This window comes from Phalacrocorax aristotelis, chromosome 6, assembly GCF_949628215.1.
Source record: "Phalacrocorax aristotelis chromosome 6, bGulAri2.1, whole genome shotgun sequence".
In the NCBI taxonomy this organism is placed as follows: Eukaryota; Metazoa; Chordata; class Aves; order Suliformes; family Phalacrocoracidae; genus Phalacrocorax; species Phalacrocorax aristotelis.
In genome coordinates, this window is record NC_134281.1 from 6,750,797 (window position 1) to 6,774,101 (window position 23,305).

The 23,305-nt window shown below is 39.0% G+C and overlaps 1 protein-coding gene across 1 annotated transcript in view; it reads left to right on the plus strand.

Moving 5' to 3' along the window:
- The window catches only part of TAFA4 (TAFA chemokine like family member 4), a 49,944-nt gene that overhangs the window by 21,253 nt on the left and 5,386 nt on the right, over positions 1 to 23,305 (plus strand). Inside the window, exon 3 of the mRNA XM_075095468.1 lies at positions 19,031 to 19,186. Within this exon, the coding sequence (XP_074951569.1) occupies positions 19,031 to 19,186 (156 nt within the window). The remainder of the gene's footprint in view (positions 1 to 19,030; positions 19,187 to 23,305) is intronic.

Below are 23,305 nucleotides of genomic sequence, written 5' to 3' on the forward strand. Positions count from 1 at the left end.
GATATAAGATTGTCTGTGGGCCAATTCCACCTAGCCTGTGGTGATAGAAGAGCAGCAGCAGGTATTGCACTAGCTTGAAAAATCCAGTAAATTCATACATGATACATGGGCAGCTGCTTATGGCTGCGAGCTGTAGCTATTGTGTCAGTGTGAACCGTAATCCCAACACTGGGGTCAATCCCTCCCGGCACAACCATTGCCATTCTCACGCGTGAGTGTCCAACTCACACTTGATTTCTGTTCCATTAGATTTTGATTATTAGGTATCATCCATTTGAGTTAGTAGCAACAAATACCAAGTGGGAAAGGTCATTGTTTTCAATGCTCCTGGGTCATCTTTCAGACACTTCTGGAAATCCTATCTGCAAAGTCTGACTTTCATTAGCCACTTGTATGAGCAATGTCACTCTTTGTCCTGACATGACAGGGAAACACCAACGACAGCTTGCCTATTGCACCTCTGTAATCTTGTTTCATGTTCAGTGCCAAAGTTATAAAATAGATGCCATAAATAATTGCAAGCTGCGAATTGAATAATGATGGAAAGTAACCATTTAGTTGGCCAGATCATATAACCACAGTGCTATGCATTGCCAGGAAGAACTTACTCCAGGTTGCTTGCAGAGTCGCTGTTTTGAAACTCCTTGAAAGCTGGAGGAAGTCTAATTTGAGAAATTTTATGGATATTTTTTTATGTAATAGTTCTAAGAAGCCTTGCCCCCAGTGACCTAATTATGTCACCTGCATGCTGTACAACTTTGTACTGAAGCAAGACTGCCACAAGGCATGTGAGCTTTGTAGTGAAATGTTTTGTAAATTGGATTTCATCTTTTCTTCTCCCCCTGCCCCCCAGTATAAGATGCTGACTTCAACATTTTACCTGAGGTTGGAAGCTCCACTGATTGTTGTTTTGTTTTGGTTTTTTTTTTCCCCCTTCCAAAAAGCCAAGGATGCAATGATAACTCATTTGTCTTTTTAATCTTTACCTTGTAATTAGAGCTAAGAGAGGCTGGAAAGAGATGCCAGGCAAGTAAGCTCTTTTCCTTTAAAAGCTCTCCGGGCACACAACTGAGTCTTTGGAGAGCTTTAAAGGAAAGCAGTAATGAAAATCCTGCAGAAAAGGAAAAATAACCCAACAAAATTAAGACTTAAATGTGCTATTTTTACTCAGGACTAGGGGTAAAAAAGACTCTGGTACCTCCTGGGTTCATTCTCAGATAAAATGTTTGAATCACTAATTATTTTTAAATGTTCCTTTTGTATGGATGAGCTTCCCTCTTTGTTTCTGCCCCACTGATTTCCCCGGTACTGAGACTTTTGGTGATTGAAGATGATGTTGTTATTTGGAGATTTAAAAATTGCTTTACCTCAGCTTTGTTTGAAAATCAGATGGATTTTACTGTGAGATCAGTGATTTTTATGCAGCTTTGTTTTTCTAGAAGACAAAGACCCAAACCACAAAAGCCAACTAACTCAAATGCTAGAAATCCAATAGCTGTGGAATTTAGGCACCTGGATCTCAATGTGCTTAAAAAGGCCACACCTTTCACCGAGACAGAGCACTGAGATAGAAACAAAGCACAGCCATCGCCACCCTTGTTTATAACTGCAGAGAATGTGATGGTGGTGGTTGGAGCGACTGAATGGCAAAGGGCTGAGGCCCCAGTGCTGGTCTCTCATGAAGCTGAAATAACAGTATTTATCATGCCTTTGGACAGGATTCTGCAGTTTTAAGTCAGTAGATCACCAATGGTAGAGCAACACAATGCTGTGTTCATGCATGGATCTGCTGATAGGATTGTTCTAGCACAGCAGATTCTTTGCTTCTAGGAGATGCATATGCAAAATTTCCATTATTTGTTCCCTTCTGAATGCATCTAACGCAGTGAACTCCAAAGCCTTTTTTTTGACCACAGTTTCTTCAAGAGTCCTATGACTTTTGCTCTCAGTGGCTTTTTCCTTATACAGCAAAGGTTGTTAAAGACTAAATACTAGTTCGTAGAATCAAAATGATGACTCTGAACATTGCTCTGAAATAGTCAGACATGATGCAGAACTAAATGACATTTTTTGTTGGCATATCATGCTGCGCATGAGGCTTACGGTTTTACTTTCCATCTGTGAGACGGAATATAAACCTCATCTTGTGCTTGCGTTCCTGAGGATAAGTAAAAACAAATGATTTTGGACAAGGTTTCTTCTGATAAACCAGATAGCCATTTAAAAATGAATCTCAAGCCCTCTTTTACTTATGCAAGACTAGCTTTTAGCCTTTTTAGGGAAGAGATAGCCAGGTGAATACACTGGGCCTTAGATGGTATTACTTAAAACTGGATTCTATCCCCCCACCCCCTGCTCCCGTGGGGCCATGAATGGCTGCCTTTCCCTCATATCTCTCTTCTTGATTGGATGTGGAAGATCACAAAATTGTGTTTTTACCCTTGTTGTTTAACAACTATCCTTTGGGGTTTTTGAAGTGAATGGGTTTGGGTGTTTTTTTGTGTTTTCAGTGGCTTAGCTGGAGGAAAAGGCTGAAGATCAAAATTACATGTCATCCATGGTCTGAAGAGAGAGAAGGACAAATAACAGTTATGATTTGTGAACTGAATGGTAAACATTGGGGAATTTTATATTTCTAAAACTAAACTTTGGAAACTAGCAATATCCCCCCATCACCAAGGGTGTTCTCAGCTATGCACCAAACTTACATGTGTTCGTTTTTCCAGTGATGTCAACAAAGTCAATGGGCCTGACTTTTTTATTACCTGTGCCTTCATGCAGTCACTGCCCTCATATAAATGCTATCATTTGGACGTTAGCGAGCAGCTGTAAACCTCTGTTCCTTATTGCTCCCTTGTAACTCTGTGCTGTGATGCAGCTCAGCATGCAGATTTTTGAGTAAGAAGAAGCAATAGTTTTCAACATAAACAAGTCTGCTGGGTCACATTAACCTCCTTCAGTTTCTGTGTTAAATAATTAAAATAAACTAGGTAGTGTTTAACTATACGTATTTAGAGGCTTACTGGAGGAGCTTATTAGTTCAATATCCTAACACAGTGTCTTAAACCTTTCTGAGCTCCAGGATCCCTTATTAAATATTTAGCGCACATTGCTGAAAAAGTCAAGATTTGCTTTATTTTTTAGAGGCAATTACAATTCTCAAAATTCTTTTAGCCCTTAAGGTACTGGCCATCTATAAATAGTACTTTTCTCAAGCTGTCACTTCTTGGCACCAAGAAGTATTTTTCTTTTGTACTGATCTTAATAGTACCCCAAGAAATAATACTTGCAGAAGGCTCTGCATTGCATCCTTGCTGTATTCTATAGAACTGCCTCAAATAACTTTTTAAGCAATTCATTTGACAGCAGCTCCTTCGGATAGAAAGAAGATGCGTGTCAACTGCTGACTGTGGTTTGGAGACATCAATATTTCTCCTCTTCTGCTTCCGAAACTGTCAAAATGAAATTAGCTAATTGGCAAGTATTTCTGTGTAGTTGCTGTGGGATAGCAATTATTGGTGACAAGGGCTGCTGGATGTGCGCTAATACAGTACAGCAAAACCTAAAATATGAAAATATAAGGCATTATCCTGTGCTGCTGTTATGGCTAGTCATTTTGCCATAGTCTGACTTGCTATAGATTCAAACCTTCAAGTTCAAGGTCATCCTCTCAGGAGAGAGTAGATTTTGCTTTGTACGCAGCAGACTTTTATAAGACTTGCCATATAGCTGAGCAAAGGCAGCTTAGCGGATTAAAATAGCATCAGTGATATCTCTTGTCTCTAGGGTAATGAGTTATGAGCAAAGCAAAGACCTCCAGGAAGGGATTTTGCTTCCGTGGAGTCACTATTAGATGATACTGTATAGTAAACAAATAACAAATTGTTTCACTGAGTCCATTCTCATTTTGCTTAATTGCCTGTCTTGGTTCAGTACTGGTGAAGATAAGACATAAGCCACGTTGTATTTACTTTTACACCCAAGGACTGATTGCTTACTAAAAGAAGCTAGACTATGTGTTTTATCTCTGCCTGGAGCTGGAAACTGGTCACTCCTTGCTACAGGTTATTCTTTAAAGGTTTTAATTCAACGCTTTCTGTGGTGTTTCATGGTCTGAGGTGGCAGCTGAGAGAAAGAGTCCCTGTTCCACTTCAGTAACAGCATCAGCTATGTAGTGTGAAGGTATTTGGGCAAGCCATTTACAGAATCCAGCAAAGATGTTTTCCCCTTCTAACAGCAAGCTTCCATATATTGTCTGCGTGCCTTGAAACATAAACTATCTAATAATCCACCCCTATCCAAATGCTTAAAATTACTTAAAAGCTGACAAAGGATAATGTATTGGACTGGCAGCGTGTTGAATCTCTAATATAGGTTCTATTCATCCCAATAATTGCCATCCACCTCTCACCTGAGACCTACCTGTTCCTTAAGCAGTGAATCATGATCAGTCATACACTATTCTCGCTAATATTAGGAAGGATGTGTGAGAAATTCTTTTAAAGAAGGTAGTCCCAATTTTGACAAGATACTTCATGCACAAATATGTCATTTGTTTCACTGTGGCATTTTTATGCTTTATGGGGTCTAGATTAATGGACTTTTCCTCTTCTCTTCTGAAATCTTTCCTGAAATTTGATGGACATATAAAAAATTCATTTAAAAAATAAAAAATCCTTCTGGTTTAAACTGACAGAAACATTAAAAGAAATAGAAATAGATTCTCTTATCCAATTTCAGTGGTTTTAAAATAACAATATATTACCAAAGTTCCTGATAAAATGTCAATGGTTTTAAATAATAAAAAAAAGAAATTAAAAGGTGCAGTTTCTTGAAAATCATAAGTTGTTTTTCCATGTGCAAAATACATTCCTGCAGGAGACAAATGATGCTATTTTTCCTGGTCCATTGAAAGTAGCTGTGAAGTTTGTTGCTAAATAACATGTCTGATTTCATGTCTAGTAGTTAGCAAAATTTAATGAGTAAGAACTGGAAAATGGAGTAGTTATCAGTAGGAGGGTAGCTGAGTTCCTCTTTTGACACACCCTGTTGTTCATTTTAGTGTAAAAGATATGTTTAGGTGGTTGTTCAGTGCTCTCAATGCCTTGCCTGTGTTAAAGAATGAACATGGAACCAGGGCACCTTGGAAACGAATCCACCACAGCTCACAGTCTGAATAGATTTCAAGAGGAGGGAAAAAGGGCAGCCTTTGTAGCTACCCAGAGGGCATTGGTGGTCTGAGATTTTTACTATTGATATTTAAGGTTCTTGTACCTAAAGCTCAGGGAGTGAAATTTTTACTAAATTCAGTGATTCATTCCTTCAAGTGCCTAACTGCTGTGGTCAGTTTGGAAGCCATACTTGAACACTTCTCTAAGCTCTTCTGCCAGGAATTGTCTGCCAGCTGGAATCATCAAAACACGGTGTGCTACGGCCTGAGTAGGCTCTGGGGAGAGGCAGAGAAGTCCTTGTGAGAACTATTATACTTTTTTTTGAGTGTCCCATTCCTGACCAATGCAGAATGCGTGGCTCAGGGAGACTCTCTCATGGATGTTAGCTTTCTTGGAATTGTCACGGTAGTTGGGGGAATCGCCTTTGCCTACGTCATTGTGATGGTTCAGTTGTTCAGCTCTTGTTGCTAGAATGTCTTAGAGTTAAAACAGTGCCTGAGGAAAAGGTGATGCAGAAATGTGTCATTTAGGTACCTCATGTGGAACTCTGAGTGCCAGGAGTGGATGTACGCTCTAGTGCTTCCCTTCTTTTTTAGTGAACTTGCATGGCAAATTTCCCTCAGTAAAATGAGGATATTTTACATGAAGTGTCAGGTGTCTTTAAAGGCCATATCTGAAGGTCTTAAGTCACTCTCGTGCTGATCCTTGTAAACTGTCACTTTGTGTAATTTAGAGTTAGGGATACTCCAGCATTACCAGATTAAATTCTGAATGTGTTGACTGTCAGCTCATTGGTCAAGCTTGCTATGCAGTTTTGAGTCATTATGGTTATAGATTATTATTTTTCAGCTTCTCAGAGCACAGGACGCTTAGAACTTGATAGTGGAAAACCTGCTTTCCTGTTTGTAAGTGAACTCTTTTGGGGTTATGTTGAAGACTGATATATTCTCAGCTAAGGCCACTTCCAAAGTGTACATATTTATGATAACTTCAGGCCATCTGCCACCAATTTCGGAATGTTTAAAAATATTAATCCTAGGTGCATCCTTCCTTCTCACAGCCAGTGATTCATGGCAGAATGTATATTTCACTGTATTTTATTGTTTTAAACCCAATAACTATTTTATACTGATTCTAGAATCTTTCAAGTCTTCATTCTCTTTTGCCTCTCCCTTAACCTTTGCCCAAAAATAAAAGGAAATTTCTTCAGTAACTTCTGTACTGCCATTTTTACATTCTCAAAAGCAATTTCTTGGAGACCTCAGTTAAAATTTCCTCTTATTTCATATGTAATACATGAGTAAAAAGTAAATGACTTGGTTAGAAGTATTTAAACAGGAAGCTTGCAGGCAATAAATCATATATGAAGTGACAAAAAGGCTTTTGAAAAGCCATTTCTTTGTCAGCATTTTCATGCTGAATAATGCCATGCCTGTTGCCTAACAATAAATTTTTTAAAATATTTTTAAAACAAACAGATTTTTAATAATGCATATTAATGTACTTTTACATCACAAAATTCAGACTATTTAATAAAAGATGTTATGGCATGGCAGTCCAGGTATGTGAATTATTTTCCTGTTTGCTAGGGTAGAATTAAACTGGACTAGTCAGGACTGTCAGTGTGCTGACAATTGAGTTCTCTTCATGGAAGTGGTAGTGCAGAAACAAGTACATTAATGACATTGCTTAATCTCAAATGGTCAGGTTTGCATGCTTCAAAGGTGTATAGTCACTATAAAGAAAGCCTTGTAATTTCTTGTGCTCGAAAGAGGCACTTGTAAATAATTACAAGATGCAGTCACATGAGAACAGGAAGCCTCAATGGATTAGTAATGAGATACAGAGCCTTTCACCTCAAGGTCATTGTTTCTAATCCAGATCTGCTTGGTAGTGTTGGGAAGTGCCATCAGACAGGTGGTTTGTGTGAAATCAGTTGGAGATCTCAGGTTTGTTAGTAAGTACATATCCACCTGAGAAAAATTGCTACAGCTGTGTTTTTTCTTTCTGGCTGTCTCATTCCCTCTTATCTAGATAGGAGACAGAATTTCTGCTGTTTTCTTGTATCGAGCCAGCTGGGTAAGATTAATGTGATCCTGGCCAGTTTCACTGCTGCTGAGAACTAGCTGCTGGGCAGTGACGACGCTGTTGGACATGAGTCCTCTGGTGTGGGCACCAGAGGGGTGGCAGCACAGGGAGGCAGTAGAGTAGTCCATGTTTAAAGGGGAGGCTAGTCAAAGAACAGTGTGAGGGAGGCATTCCAGCCACACACAGAATCCTAGAAATCCCTGAAAATAACAGGAGTTGAACAGGCATGAATGGAAGAGAAGTCTTTTTCCATGGCCTATGGCCAATAATGTGCAAGCGACTTCATAGCTCATTAATGGCAGTGGCACTAATGCAGTTATTGCTGACTTCTGCTGTTGTGATTCACCACAGATTAAACTGACCTTTTCTTGGGTTCCCAGGAACTCCAGGCAAGGGGTCTTGCAGAGGAATCTGTCTTTATGAAGCTGCTGCTGGTCTGTAGAACAGCTGTCGTGAACAATGTCTGTTGGTCCTTCCCACCATGTCCGTGGTGGGACATGGAGTTACAGGAAGTATCAGAAGGACACTAAAAGTCTGTGGACATCATCAGATCACATAAAGTTAGTTACTATTCTGACAATTTATCTTGCAAACGAGGCAATGCATCTTTTAAGATCAAGAAAAGCCAATCACATGAGCAGAAACTTTTCTAATGAGTTAAAGTCAATACAGGTTTTAAAGGTAAGAAAAGCAGTGTAACTGTTGATTTGACTTTTTTTTTTGAGACTATGATCAGAAGAAACATTTGAAAAGTTTCCCCTTTGTAATCTGCACACTGCAAGAGGAAAAACCCAACCATTTTAATTAGAGTACCATCTTTTCACAAAGATAGTGGAACTAATGACAACTCTACCAGGTCACCTTTAATCTTATTCAGACAGGGGAGATGGTGGAGCATTGCTGCTAAAGTCAATAGCTCTTGGGGGAATCTAACCAGCATTGTATAAGTTAATGGTGTGCCCTCTCCTGCCACCTATGGCTGCTCCATTATCCTTGAAAGCAGCCGTCAAATTTGCACAGCTTTAACGGGAACATCTGCTTCTCTCCCCTGGTTGTTCCCTTCACATCTGCAGTGGTTGTGACAGGGCACGTGCTCTTCTTCATTCACCCTCATTTCTTTGACCTTTCCTGTGGCTCATTTTTTATGCTCTGCCTCCTTAATGACTAGTCTAATTCATCTCTGAATTTGCTGATAGTCTCATTAGGGCCAAGGAAAAATTCACCAGGTGAGGAAGCCTGTTGTTTTCTGGTAAGAATAAAAGTTTGTCAAATCTGACAAGGTAGCTGGGATACTTTAGAAAGACAATTTCACTACATCATTTCTACAACTTGCCCAGTTGTGACAAGTGTTTCTGCTAAAAATGGCAGTCCCTCTCTTTTGTAGTGAATGAAGTATGTCCCCTTTTCTGGCTGACCTGTTTTTTTTTTTTGTCCAAGATCTAGAAAGATACCCAAACATCTTCCTGCTATTTAAATATCTCATTTACATTGTTTTAAAATAGATTTCATTGCCAACGTAAGAGCTGGACATCTAAAAGTCCTTGGGAATCTGAGACTTCCCCTTCAATTCTGCCTCCTTTGAGCCTCCAATCCAAACGTACGTTTTCAAGTGTCCTAGGACTAAGCCACTGACTGTCTTGCTACATACAGGTGTAGGAAAGTGCTGTTATTGCAGCTGCTACATCACAAAATAAATGTGTTCAGTTATCAGGGAGTGAATTTCCATCTCAAGGTAGAAAAACCCCTACCGAATACAATAATCTATAAGAGTCAAGAGCCTTCTTAGTCCTTTGAGCGATGACAGTGTGGCTTGAATGTGATTCAAGGATTAAACTGTCAGACTTTCTCCCAGAGTTCTTGTCTCTTTCTGTCAAAGCTAAGACGTGGTATAGAGGGAGACACTTGTTGTTACTCTCCAGTCTGTTCTGGTTGTACAGGTTACAGGATACAGTGGCTTCTGTGCCATTTTAAAGTTATATTTTAATTTTTCACTTTAAGCTGAATGGCTTAGTTAAAATGAAAGATCTACCTAATCGTTGTCAAGGACTGTCTGTTTTAATAAGTATGGAAGAAGGGTTGGGGTTTTGGATTCTTGGGTTCTTGGAAGGGGATCTGTGGAACAGGGAAAGAATGTCTTAGCCTCTAAGTCTTCCATTTCTGAGAAGGGTCTGTTAACTCTATTTTTTCTGATTCATATAGCTTTCTCGTAGAAACTCCCATTGTATGCCTGGGTGTAATATTTTTATTGTTGCTAGCTGCCAAATGAAAAAAGCCAAATTTGGCTAGAACAAGCAGTATACCGACTGCAAAAAGGCCTTTTGCTGCATAAGATCATAGGGCTGATAATATAAACAACATGGAAGAAATATGGTGAAAGATCAGCAGAGGATGTGTGTTGTGGCAGCACCCATTTGTGCGTGCACCTAGCTATTGAACACAGATCTCCAGATATGGCTCTCTGAACCGTGCCTCTCTGGGATTTACTTTGGCTACAGCCTGCAACTGACATGTCAAAATTTTAGATTTACACCTTTATTCTTAGGTTAAGAAGATTGAAAAGTGAGAGGTTCAAGCGATCTGCAGAATCTTGAAAGGAGAAAAGAAGTATTAACAGTGAAGCTTTGAAAAGGGGTCATCAGCATGACATAGGAAATGTACAGACCCTCACAACTGCTGAATTCTGACTTTCTTTTTAATTATTTTATCGTTAACTGTATAAGTCAGGGTCATGAGTTATAATGTGGACCTATGGGAAATTGTTATCAGGCTTTAATTCTCATTTTATTTGATTGTGACTATATTTCATTGTCTCTCTCTGTTACAGTGTAGCATAAAATGCTAGGCACTCTGGAGGGTTATTTATTTATATATAAGAAGAAAAACATCGTTCAATAGTATCGACTAAAATAGTCTGTTGGCATTCTGGAAACTTCACTTACACTTTGCACTTATGGATATAATAGTTAAAATAGCTTAAGTTCAATTAGCTGTTCAGCCAGTTTGGATGGAGTCTGCACAAGCTGAAACCATTTAAAAGTTCTCATGCCACCCAGAGTTAAAAACACATTTGTGCAATTTAGTTTTATGCCCTGTTATTGCTCAACTGGCAGCTGGATCTTATTCTTGGAATTCTGAAAACCTTTCCTTGTCTGTTCCATCGGAATAAACCCAAGATAACCATTACAGCTATATAAAACCTGATATAAAATGAGGCAAATTCTGAAAATAATTAATCAGTGCTGACCAAGACATAGGGGCTTTTCCAGGGATTAAAGACCAGCTGAGGAGCTGATGGCCTGGTGCCCAGTGCATAAACCAATCTGATTGCATGTAACGTTCCTCAACACTCCATTTGCCTGATTTGCCTATTGCATGAAAATTTCATCTCACTTCAGTAACGGAATGTATCATTTAAATTCACAAATTATCCACTGGTCCTGTTTTTTGCAAAAGACAATTCTAGTAGTAAGAAATACTGCTGCATGATTTTTATAAACACAGAGCAATTAATGGAAAGAGAGATTCACTATCAGTCTGTCAAAGATTAAGACTGTCAAACAGGACAACCAGAAAAATTTTCATAAACCGTACCTTTAATAGCAACAGTTATGTCTGGACCTTTCTTGAGCAGATTCTCAAATGACGGTTAACTAATGAATAATTATTCATTTGCCTACATCTAACTGCCCAATCCAGGCATAGGCCTATTACTTTGCAGTTCCATAAAAGTAATTTCAGTTAAGGAGGGAAATGCACCTTTGCACGTAGAAAACAAAAACCAGAAAACCAGTTCTTTGTGCCTTGTGTGTTTGAGCTGTTTTGAGTGCTGAAGTGGAACAAAGTACAAGTTTCCTTTGTTGCCCTCCTCAGTTTTACCCATTATACCTGGACATGAGAACAAAGATTCAGTTTTCACTTGAAATGAAGGAAATGCTTCTTTCCCAAACATCTACTCTGTTTTTTGGCAACTGCCATTTACTTAATCTGCAGATCCTAATGACTTAGATGACAACTGCAGTTTCATACTCTCTAAAAAAATGTTTTTCTTGTCTGATGAATGACCTTGAACCAGGTTAAAAATACCTCTGGTATTTAGCAGATTAAAAGTATTTCGTTTACACAGCTAAGCCCAAAAAAGTAATTTGATATTTCAGGTGATGGAGGAATGCTCAGAGGACATAAGGCCTAATCCTCCAAATTTATTTTGCTGCATACATGAGGCAGACATAAGAGTTTTTCTTTCTTTTTTTCTTAAAGTTTATGATATTATTGAAGGAACTTCTGGCATGCCATAGATGTGAAGTAATAGGTTGTGCAAGTACAGCACTGAGTCTGGGTATGGTGACAGCTGCAAGTGGCAGCAGGCTGCTGGGGGCAGGGAGCTCACCTTGTCCCCGGGGTTGCACTGATGGCGTCTTGAAGCCATTGATGGCTTCTGTTGTCGATGAAGAGCTAGTTATGGATGTGGATGGGATAGTCCTTCCCAATTTGCAGTCCCAGGTATGCTACTTCTGCTTTCCTATGGCAAGAGTGACCCTGTTTATAGAGGCTGTCAGCCCTCACAATTGGGGCAGAAAATGTAATTTTTGCTTACAATTGGTGAATAACCCATAAGCCTGGCCTATACGGATGTGTGTATACCTGCTTCCTTCAGGCAAGCAGAGATCTCTCCAGGGAACTAGTTTCATTCTTTTTCCTTTTCTCTCATGATAAATTTGTGAAGGAAGGAACAAATAAGAGAAAGAGAGTGGTTTGAATGTAATAGCAAGAGTGAATGTTAATGGGACACGTGGGAAATACCTCTATATTACAGAGCACAATGTTGCTCATTTGCTACAAGTTATGATGGAAAACCAAATCTTCCCCTTGTATTTTCTTCCTGCCTCACCTAAAATAGCCACACAGTAGAAAGTTTCCTGCAGGAAATGATTAGCACCACTTTACTCCAAGGCACTTTATAAAGTTTTATGCTCTTAGATTTCATTTGTACAAGTGATATGTGTGCTTGAACCAGGATGAATATTACTGCCTGGCAGAAAGGCAGTCCTTATTGATTAATTTCAGTGTAGCAACCCAGCAGATAGAGAGGCTCATATTTTAATTTGGTTTTGCTTCCAGGTCACTCTTCCTCCACTTTTTTCATTTGCAGCAACTTTTCCCTCTTCCCTCCCCCATTTGCAGCACCTACCTTGGTCTCAGCTGTTTTGATTTATTGACGACTCAGATTTAATGCTTCATTCCTTAGAGAAGTCTCAGTGCTTGTGTCTGATCTGAGGTCACCTATGCTACTTATTCCAGGGGACTTTAATCTCCATATGGATGTGACCTCTGACACTCGCCAGAGAATTCACTGTATTACATGATTCTCTCCAGCTGTGTCAGCATGTTCCTCCACCTGCACTGAAAGGTTATGCTTTTGATTCCATTAACTTTTTGGGCCTCATTATCAGGGTTTTAGGTCACTCACATTTTTTTCAAATACACATCTAGATCTACTGTACCCCTAAGGTTCCTCTCAAATTAGTTGCCTGTTTTGAGAGTTGTTGTTTTCCTCAGATGTCACTTCTTGCCCAAAACAAGTTAAAGTAGTTCAGTGCTGCTTCCCTGGTTATCCTGTTAAAATGCTGATTGAGATTTTGGACATGCCATACTATTGGCTTCCACAACCGATGAAGCACAAAGCACTTGATCCAAAAAAGGCTGTAACTTTATAGGCTGTGATAAACTCTTTGGTTTGAAACCTGCACACTGTGTGAGCATCAACCTAATTTCTTTCATCTGGGAGATCATTATCTTCGCTTTCTTGTTTTGTTACAGATGTTATCTCTAGTAATCACAATACTGCTGTGTGTTTGAGGAATGTGAGAGTAATGGATAGCAAACTGAATTCCTTGTTCCCTTTTTTGTGTGTGCACTACATCTTATTTTGCCTATTATCATGGGCAGGTGATTATGGGAAGACATTTCTTGCCTATTTATCTGTAGAACAGTTGAACTGGTCTTTTCAGAGATAGTCCAGAACTGCCACAAATGTCTCTTGCTGTCAACAAGTGAAAAGGTAAAAGTTTCAAGTGAAACTGGGCTGAATTGTATATGCAGAGACAATGTACAAAAAAGTGTGTGTGTATATATAAATATTGTATATCCTTGAGGAAGGAGAGCATCTAAGTCAGTACCTTGACACGAATGTGAAATTATTATGAAAAAATTCAGCGGCTGATGGAATGGTAGTAGAGAAAAGCGGTGCTGAAATCATCAGCCTAGAAGGTGGAGTGTTAATTTTACACTTCAATTGACTTTTAGCTGCTTCTATTGAGAAAAGGTGTCATCATTAGAAACACTCCTTCTCCCTTTCCACCCAAAAAAACCACTCTGTGAGATGGAGATGTTTTACCAATAAATATGGTCCGTAAAAATATGTGAAAAATAGCAAATATTATTTCCTTTAATATGTTTTTCGGAGAATATTTGCCTCTTGCTGTGTGCTTCTGTGTGTTCATATATTTGTAAGCAAAAGCCAGCATGAGGTGAAGCAGAACAGATGATAAACCAAGCTTTTTAGAGTTCTTTCTTCCCAACATCATCAGTGCTGACTTCTAAACTCAGTTGTTTCTCTTACTGTTGTTGTCTGCACTATCAGGTTCCATAACCGTTCATCTCCCCATTGACAGAAGTCATCTTACCCTTTAAATAAATGATGCTGTTGATTTTGTGCAGTACAAGCTTGTTGGTTTTGAGGCTTACTGAAGAATGTGCTGAGCTAGGGCCATATTGTCCTACTGTACTCTGGAGAACAGCACATCTAGACTAGTTGCTTTCTTAATCAAAGAGGGCAGCTTATGAAACAGAGATAAAAACTCCCTTTAAATGTCTTTTCCATGTGCTTCTTAGCTAAGAAATTAGAAAAACAGGAGGTTATTCAGGATCTCTGATAAAGGCATGCTGCCTGCATGTACATTGCATTGAAAGAATACTCCTTGGGAGTAATTAGAACTAGTCCAAATGTGAAATGGATGTAGACAGAATTGGCTAGCAACCTTCTGAAAGCCTTCCTCTTTCTTTGGTATTTTCCTTGTAGTCTTGAAGTACATCATTGTGATATTTGATATTTTATTAACAGTATTTGTATTTCCCTCTTTTCATTTGAGGATTTCAGAGTTTTAGAAGCATTAATTGCATATCTGCCCCTTGACTTCCATGAAGAAAGTGAAAATAAGGTTTTTTCAAATAAGTTAGTTGAAAAAATATATTAAACTGAGAATTAACAGTTCAGTGGTGATTATTCAGTCAACTCTACTCACATTTGTGCTGGCTTGTAATGTGCAATCCTAATAACTTCTTAGTTTGTTATTTCTTATTCTTCAGAGATGATGACTGCTTTCTCTGAAAACTGTGAAGGCTGTCTAGCAGCTCTACACAGCCTACCATCTTGTGGACTGGAAAGCCCACCAATAACAAAGAACTGGTCACAGAGCCTTTGTGTGGCCAGTCCATTAGGTCACTAGGAGGCATTCTGGACGTGAGCACCTGAAGGCTGTTGTTACCTGTAGGTACCTCATTATGAAAGGCAGCACGATTCATAGGAGGGAGTGTGCTGGAGGTTGCTTCCATCAGCCTGTTATGTCTGTGCCCTGTATGGAGAGATAGGGAAAGTGTCCTTAGTGAACTTGAATAGCATTGGTATTTCTAGGGAAGCTAAGCTGTAAGGAAATTGGATGTGGAGAGCAACGCATGTGCCAAAATCCTGATCAGAGGTAACCCAAAGCCCCATAGTTTTCAACATTCATCCTCTGTCCTCCACAGTGCCTCTCTGGCAGACATACCCTCTTCGGTATGCGGAAGGTGTTCTATGACAGGGACCTTTCTCTGGTACTGTTGCTGTTAAAATGTATCTCTCCTTGGAGAGGTTTCTTAATTTAATGTGAAGATGTAACTGAATTTCAACTTCAAATATTGACAGCCCTTAGGTTGCAGATCTGAATAGGTTTACAGGTGAAGAGCTATGAATTTATGGGCTTTTTATAAGTGAGCCCAAAGGGGCTTTGCTCTCCAGAGCCTGGCTTTCTCCCTATCTCTCATTGCAGTTCTCACTGAAATGGCTTTCCTGATGTTACTGGCATAGAATTCACTCACTGTGATCTTCACACTTCAAAAATTCTTCAGTCCCTGCTCCTCTAATGCCTTGGCTTCCTGAGAATCCATTGATTATAAAATATTTTAAGGCTGTTAGTGAGTTTCTCTGTCATTATGCTCTCAGCTGTACCTTAGATGAAGGTTTATCTAGTGCAAGATGGAGATTAAAATGTGCAGGAGAGTATTCTTACATTCTCTCTTTTTGCTGCCTTTGGGCACCTGACTGTAGATACAACAGGTTTCAGTAGATACAGGCAGAGAATAGACTGAGTCGATGGTTAGTGTTTAAGATACTCTGTGAGTTTTCCTAAATCAGAAAGCTGCTCTGCAAACTGAGTGCTTGCCCTCTAGATTGCTGAACACTGACAAAAACGGACAGAAAGCTAGCATGTTAACGCTTAGCATTTGTTCAGCACCTGTTCACAGATGTGTCTGAATATCAAGAAGAAATGCGTATGGTGTTCAGCAGAATAAAAAGTGTTAAGATGTACTTGAACAAGCAGGAGGAAATATAGATGTGAATATGTAGGAGGGGAAAGACTATTACAAGGGCAATCCAATTAATGCAAATGATGCATGCAGATGGTTTTGGCTTTTTAGTACCTTTCGCTGTTATACTCCATAAGATCTGCGCACTAGGGACAAGGGAGGAGACTGCTGTCTTCCTCTGCATGGCAGCAGTACTTTCAAACCTTAGCGTCTTACCCCTGACAGCAGATGAAGAGGGGACACCTTCTCTTCCCTGCTTGTGTAGGTGCATAACATGAATGAGCATACAGTAAAACAGCTACTAAACCAAAGGATGCATACATGAAGAAACTTAATTTTGTGTTCTGCAAACATCTGTGTGCCTGTTGACTCCTGGCACTTCAGGGGAGCACTCTCACTGCTTTGAAATTAAAACAAGACAATTGAAAGCGAGCCCCAGGTTTTTTGGGCTGTATGCTCAGGGCCAACCTGCTTGATTTATTTTGGTATTGACTTAACAGGACTGTTCACCTAAAGGAAGCAGGATTTGATCTTGAAAATAGACATTCTTTCAGCTACGTATTGATCGTTGTAGCTGGATCTAGTCCATTCTTATGATGTACCTTCTGAAAAAAATATCTTCTACTCTTATCTTGGCATCTGATGTCTGGTGAATAATGACTTTAATTAAAAATAAGACCTGGCCGCTTGGTCTTTCAGATGAGATACATGGCAGACTCAAGTATGTGGCCTGAGCAGTTCTAAATTTTTGGTTTTTCTTCCCTCACTTATAAAATCTCCTTCTCAAGAGACAGTCCAGACTGTGACCTTGCTCTCCTGAAGTCAATAGAAATTTTGTTGTTGACTCCAGTGAATGCAGGACCACCATTGCAAGCACTGTAGGAAACCAATGGAAATTTCCCATTTACTCCAGAGTTTTGACTTCAGGTTGTAGATGTAATTATTAAATAAGTAAATATCTTCTCTTAAATTAACAACCCCATTTTACAAAATCTTTTCTGTCAGAACCCCTGGCCATCTGCTATTATCTCAAAACATTGTCATGCGAGGTGTTTTGTAGAATAATACTTTGGACTGAAGTGACACGGCCAGTTTAGGTTCTCTATTTGTGTATTTACTTTCCATATTGACTTACAGAGAAGCTACTGTCCTATAAGCTGATACCTGTTTTCATTTTTTAATGTTTATTATGATATGGGAATTAGGCACTTGCACAAAAATTCAGTCTGCCAATAAACTTATTACAGTAGCTATGCTGTCTTCAACATTTTTCCAACTTTCTGTAAAATACATTATACATTTTTCTGCTGTAGTATATTTTGCTTAAAAGTACAGTGTAGCTTTTTCCTCAGAAAAAAACCCCAAACCATTTCTGTATATAGAATTTCATTTTACATGTTAAGTGCACAAATAGAAGACTAGATTTGCTTTCCAGGATTGCATATACGTAGTTTCTTGTCCACTGAGTTTGTTGTGAATACAAGTTTGGGAACAAAAGTCAGGCAGCGTTTTAGCTGTGCTTGAAATACATTTGAAACCAAAACACACATGGAAAAGGAACATTGCCAAGCCAACCTTTTAAAAAGTTATATATATATTTGAATGCTCTCCTTTATTTTTTTTGGAAAACCCCCTTAGAAGCCTAAATTGCATTGCTAACTCTTTTGAAGTTTAAGATTTCCCACTTTATCAAGTAATAAAAGTTTCTGCCCAAAACATACAGTGATGTTAATCACTCAGTAAGATTTCATCGATAAGGACGTAAGCCTGGCCATATTACATCAGTCCAAGGTACTCCCTATCTCAAAATCCTGTGTCTGGTATTAGTAACAGACACTATAAAACAAACCAAAAAAAACCCCCAAAACCAAAACCAGGCAAGCATGGAGTGAGTGGGAAACAGGACACTCCTCCAGACTTGCCACTTGAAGGGCTGTCTGTTTCTGAGGAGAGCTCTCCGCTTCACCTTCCTTTCTTTGGTTTGCTGTACCTTTGATATTACACACACCTACACCAATATCTGTTCTGTAGTCTCTTCTCATATAAAGAGACTGTACTGCTTTGATGGTGAATATTTTTATTATTCTCAGCGTTGTCTCTCTGTCTAGCTCACTTATTAAAAAACCCACCCTGTTCTGTAGTGCTGTTAATTTACAAGGTGCTTTACAAACATAGATAAGAGCCATCCGAGGCTCTACTCTAAATAAGACGAGACAAATGCAAGATGAAGCACTTGAAGGCTGTTTAGGAAAGTGAGGACATGGAAATGACTTACGCAAACAGGAGAGGTGTTTTGTGAAGTGGGGTTTCTGAGGAAGGGTTTTAGGTAGGGCAGAGACTAAGTTTGGCAGTGGAGGAAAATGGTAAGATGCAAGGAACAGTGGAGCTAAGATGTGAAGGCAGGAGCAAGGAAAGGAGAGGAGGAAGGGAAAATAAACTCAGAGAAACAGGGGACAGTGAATTGTAAGGAAAGGCACTTGAAAGGAAAGCAATAAGATAGAATGTTTATCACACATTTGTTCAAAACGGGCTGGTAGGGAACTAAAGAAATCCATATAGTTTGGTGGGGTTTTTTGGTGTATTTTTTGGTTTGGGGTTTTTTGTTGTTGTTGACAAAACTTGACTAAGACAGCTTTTCAGCCTACCTTGTTCTTAGCCTGTCTGTGATGATAGGTGTAGCAAACAGTGCTTAGATGTTATGTTAGAAATTTTTCCTGCTATTTAAGATAAGTCTCCCTTGGATAAACATTATCCTGTCCGTTGTGTCCATTTATGAAGGGAAAGAATGAAATATAAAACCTAATGCAAGACAGGAAGCCAAAGCAAGGAGAAATTTGCTCGAACTCTGCATGTCTTTTTGTCTAATCCATCTAATTGACTACTCCAATCTCCTTTTCTCCCTATGGCTTTGTAAGGGACAGGGAGGATAGATTGAAAAATTGACTTGTTATGATGAACTAATCTTTATTAGTAAGAATAGGATAAACTCAGGGCATAAGCCAGATCCTACAAGGTGCTTTGCACCTTCATCTTCCTGGGATTTAAACTGGCGTTAGTGAGATTCACTGTCTTGTAGGACTGTACAAACTGGCTTTTTCTTTACGCACTGCTGTTTTGTTTTCTCAATCGCTTATCCCTGCAATTATTAGGCCAGCACCAAGTCAAGCAAGGGACTTGTGAAGTTGTGGCAGTACATCGTTGCTGCAATAAGAACCGGATTGAAGAACGATCGCAAACAGTCAAGTGCTCCTGCTTCCCAGGGCAGGTGGCTGGTACAACAAGGGCTCAGCCCTCTTGCGTGGAAGGTAAGCAGTCTCCCGCTCACTCATGGTTCATTAAGATTGTTTGAGAAGTTTAGTCTCCTTGATTGTTTGACTTCCCACTGCCTCAAAAGCGTAATCCTTCCTTTTGTTAATTTTGGAAACATCTCTGTGCATTGATGATAATGAGTCTGTGCATAAATCTGGGTGTAATTAATCCTCTTAATATATGTACTCGTCCATTTCATGTCTGTGCCAATAAAACTTCTCAATTTTTTTCACAGAAGAATTCTCCTTTAAAATTAGTCTGAAAACAACATAAGCTAAGAAATTCAAGCTTATGATATTAACTCTTCCAGTTGTCTTTAGACTTAGTAGCTTGGCTAAAAAGTCACTGGATAATAAATGCAGCCCTAAGACTGGGCACACAGATAGTGCTGGCATGTCTGATTTTGAGAGCTGTTCTCTAGATGGATGTTTTGCCATTTTATGTGCCTAATGAGCTTGTATGCTGGACATTAGTGCTATATGATGATGCCCCATGTCTATTCCGTTTCATGTGTTGTAACCCCAAATACATTAGAGTCTGGAGAGCAAAGCAGGCATACTGCTGTGCAGGACACAGTGTCTGAGCTAGGTCACCTACCTGATGAAAGAAAACTGTGGTACAGTTGCCTTAGTCCATCACCTTCCTAAGCAGATGTTGAAATCTTCAGAGCTCAACATCCTTATGCTTTTGGCAGTATAACTTATTCAAAATTAAATCAATTACATACACTAAAGCTAAAGTCTTAGTTGACCAGGCGTTCTGAGGTTATATAAAACTTGCCTCCCTGGGGTTCACTCTGTGCCTCAGCCCCACTGTTTTCCTCTCGCTTACCAGAAATTCAGAAATTTTGGGTTACCCTTTTTCCTTTTCCCACCTGCAGAGTCTGTTCCTGGAGTGGCTGCTGCTCTGGTTATTAATTTAGTTACTCCAAGACAGGTTCGGGGTTTTTTGGGTGGTTTTTTGTTAGCTTGTTTTTTTTTTTAGAAAAAGTCTAGAAGTTATCAGATCCCCCATTTCATTAATTCATAAGCAAGACTTCTGTTTTCATTCTTATTCACACAAAATTGCAACCACTACAAGTTAAATATAAAACAATCCAATAATCCAGTTTTTAATCCAGCATTCAGAGATATTTAGTTTCAAACATGAAGCTTTAAATACATGTGATATCTGATTTTTTTAAACTGTTATCTGTTTTGAGAACTTATTTAAGAAAGTAGAACTTTTTTTTTAGATGCTTAGTGTTTTCATGCCTTGTAATTCAGGAACATGATCAACTTAATGTGGTTTGTTAAGTAGTTTTCTTGTCAAATCAGAAGTACCTTCTGTATTTGTAGGTGACACATCAAGCAGCAGAAATACTTTTGCAATCAACAGATAATAAAAATCAGGCATTGTTTTAAGCTTGCTTAAGGATTGCAAAGGTGACACTGTCTTTCCATGATAGAAAGATAAATGCATGATACCACAGAAGATTAATTTGTTTGTCAATGCAAACAGCTGCTGAAAGAATTTAGTAGCTGTTTTTTCTTCAAGTGTAGATGAAATTATATATGAGAAAATATTTTGAATATAAGATTTTGGTTTTTCAAGTGGAAGCCTTTGATTTGCCCTCACCCCTTAAGGTAATGCTTTAACATGCTTTGCTTATTTTTGCAGGCATATGGGACTACAGTCACTGTTATTCAGTTGCTGTAGCATGGGAACTATAACTATCTTTCCTTCACCTCAGGATTAGATGTATTTTTTCCCACTCTATACATACCCTTCAGTAGGCTTCTACACTGTGGAAGCCAAAACCAGTTTGTCTTGAATTTACATATTTCAATCTGATACAGACATTTAATCTTCTTTTCTAGCCCTTTTTAACTGAATGCAGGGCTGTTTAATTTGCCTATATTTTGCCCTGAGCTTAAAGGGAAGGACATGCCCAAAGCACAGAGTTACTTTTCTAACCAAAAGAAAAGCTTTTATGGAGCAATTGCCTTGTAGTAGTCTTTTAAAGTATTTTCTTTGAACTTCAGGCCTTATCCAATAGTAGTTATCATTTACATTAGGGCAGCTATTATCTCTGTGCTGTTGATCATGTGTGGCATGCAGATGGTGGTTGGTACCTGTAGTTCCTACCTCAAATCATAGAATCATAGAATCTCTCAAGTTAGAAGGGACCCATAAGTATCATTGAGTCCAACTCCCTGCTTTTCTGAGGACTACCTAAAAGTGAATCATATGACTAAGACTGTCGAGATGCTCCTTGAACTCTGACAGTGTTGGTGCTGTGACCACTTCCTTGGGGAGCCTGTTCCAGTGACTGACCGCCCTCAAATTACTCATGTGCTAAACTGTGTTTGGACAAAATGAGAAAACAATGGAGTTCAAATTCACTGAGTATGAGTCCACAAAGTACCACCCACCTGTTGTGTCAGACAGCACAATTTTTAGTCATACACAGACAGTTGCTTTTACCTATTGGAATTCTTGTTTGTAGCAGTTCTATTTGGATTTAGAAAACATGTTCTGTTTGGATTTTAGGTCTTCTACACACACTTGGAAGGAAAATATCTCTGTGCAAGTCATGCTGGAAAATTAGGGTGAAATCAGTTGCTTGTGAACTTTTCAGGGTTTGCATGTTTCAGTTGTTCTTGAGCAGCTCCAAAAAGACCACTGAAGTGGAGTAAATGGGATTGTATTTCGTGTTCTCTGCAGAATAGGAGCCTTTATAAAGTTATTGGAATGTAATTGTTTTCTTTCTTGACCAAACAAATGGATGGTTATATAATAATTACAACTAATTTTGTTGACACCTGCATGATGATTTTACAGAAGTCTGCTTCTCCTTACTAGCCTGAAATGAAGGTCTGATTTTTGGTTTAGCATTAATAACCCAGGAAAGCAAGAGTTGATTCCAGCTTTTCTTTAGGCCAGCAAGCATATCACTGGTCATAGATTGTAGAAACTCCTTGAGAAATTAAGACTACTGCAAGAAATAGATTCTCACAAAATATGGAAGACTGCAAAGGTCTGGGAATTTAGCAAAGTCTAAATAAACTGTACTTTCCATTCTGTTCTGGACTCGAACTTGACATTTGAGCGGCTTTCTGCTACAACCTATTTTGACACCCCCCACCCCAAGAAATTGTAACCAATGTAAAACAAGCCTTTCTCGTTTGAAATTTATACAGCTGGTTTTAGTATTTTACAGGTTTTTAATTTAGTTGAGTATCTTTCCTTAGTTTTCTCAGTCTTGTAGCATATGGGTTTCCTGACCTAGATCCCACTGGGTTTCAGTGACAACTTGTGTGTTAATTTGGGTGGGGGTAGAGCCTAGTTCATCAAGCAGAGCTCCTCGTTGATGAGTATTCGGCATTGTGCTCTTTTGTCTATATAGGCCATGAAATAGCCTTGTAAAGCCCATCATCCTGTTTTTCAGAATCAGTCATTGACCAGCTGGATATTTACATTTTGAAATAGGTTGACAGATGCTAAAGAATTTTAAACAAGGTCAGGTTTAAAGCAGCAGTTTACTGGAGTAGCGCTATATGCTAAGGCTAAGCCCTTCTCAGAGTGGTAGTAAATGTGTGCACCAATATTCACAGCTACCAAAATTTCAGGAAGGGCCACCCTATTTGAGCCAAATCAGAATGCATAATCACATTCAGGCATACACCTGCGCATAGAAGTGACATTTTTTTCTCATGATATGTGCTAAGGAGGAAACTAGAGTACTTTGGTGTCACAGAAGGAAGGATAGATATCCAGGTGAGTTCCAAGGAAAAGGGATTGAAGTGGTGCAGAAAGGAAAGTAAAAGCTAGTCAAGTCTTGCAAATACAAAAAGTGAAATTCTTAAGTGCCTTGAATGCTATGAATCAGTCCTCTTCCACATTGTGCAGTCATACCTACTGTGTTGAGGGGCCTAACTAACATTTATGGAGTGCTTTGCATTTCTACAGTGTCCTTCTGTATCTCTGTATCGTCTCAGAAACTTTTAGATATTGGTAGTAGGAGAAATCAAAGTACTTAATTTAAAAAGAAGGATATGAAAGTGAAAAAATCAGTGTTTGTTGTAGACTGAGATCTTCCTAGCATTTTTACAAGGACAGTAAAATCACTCATC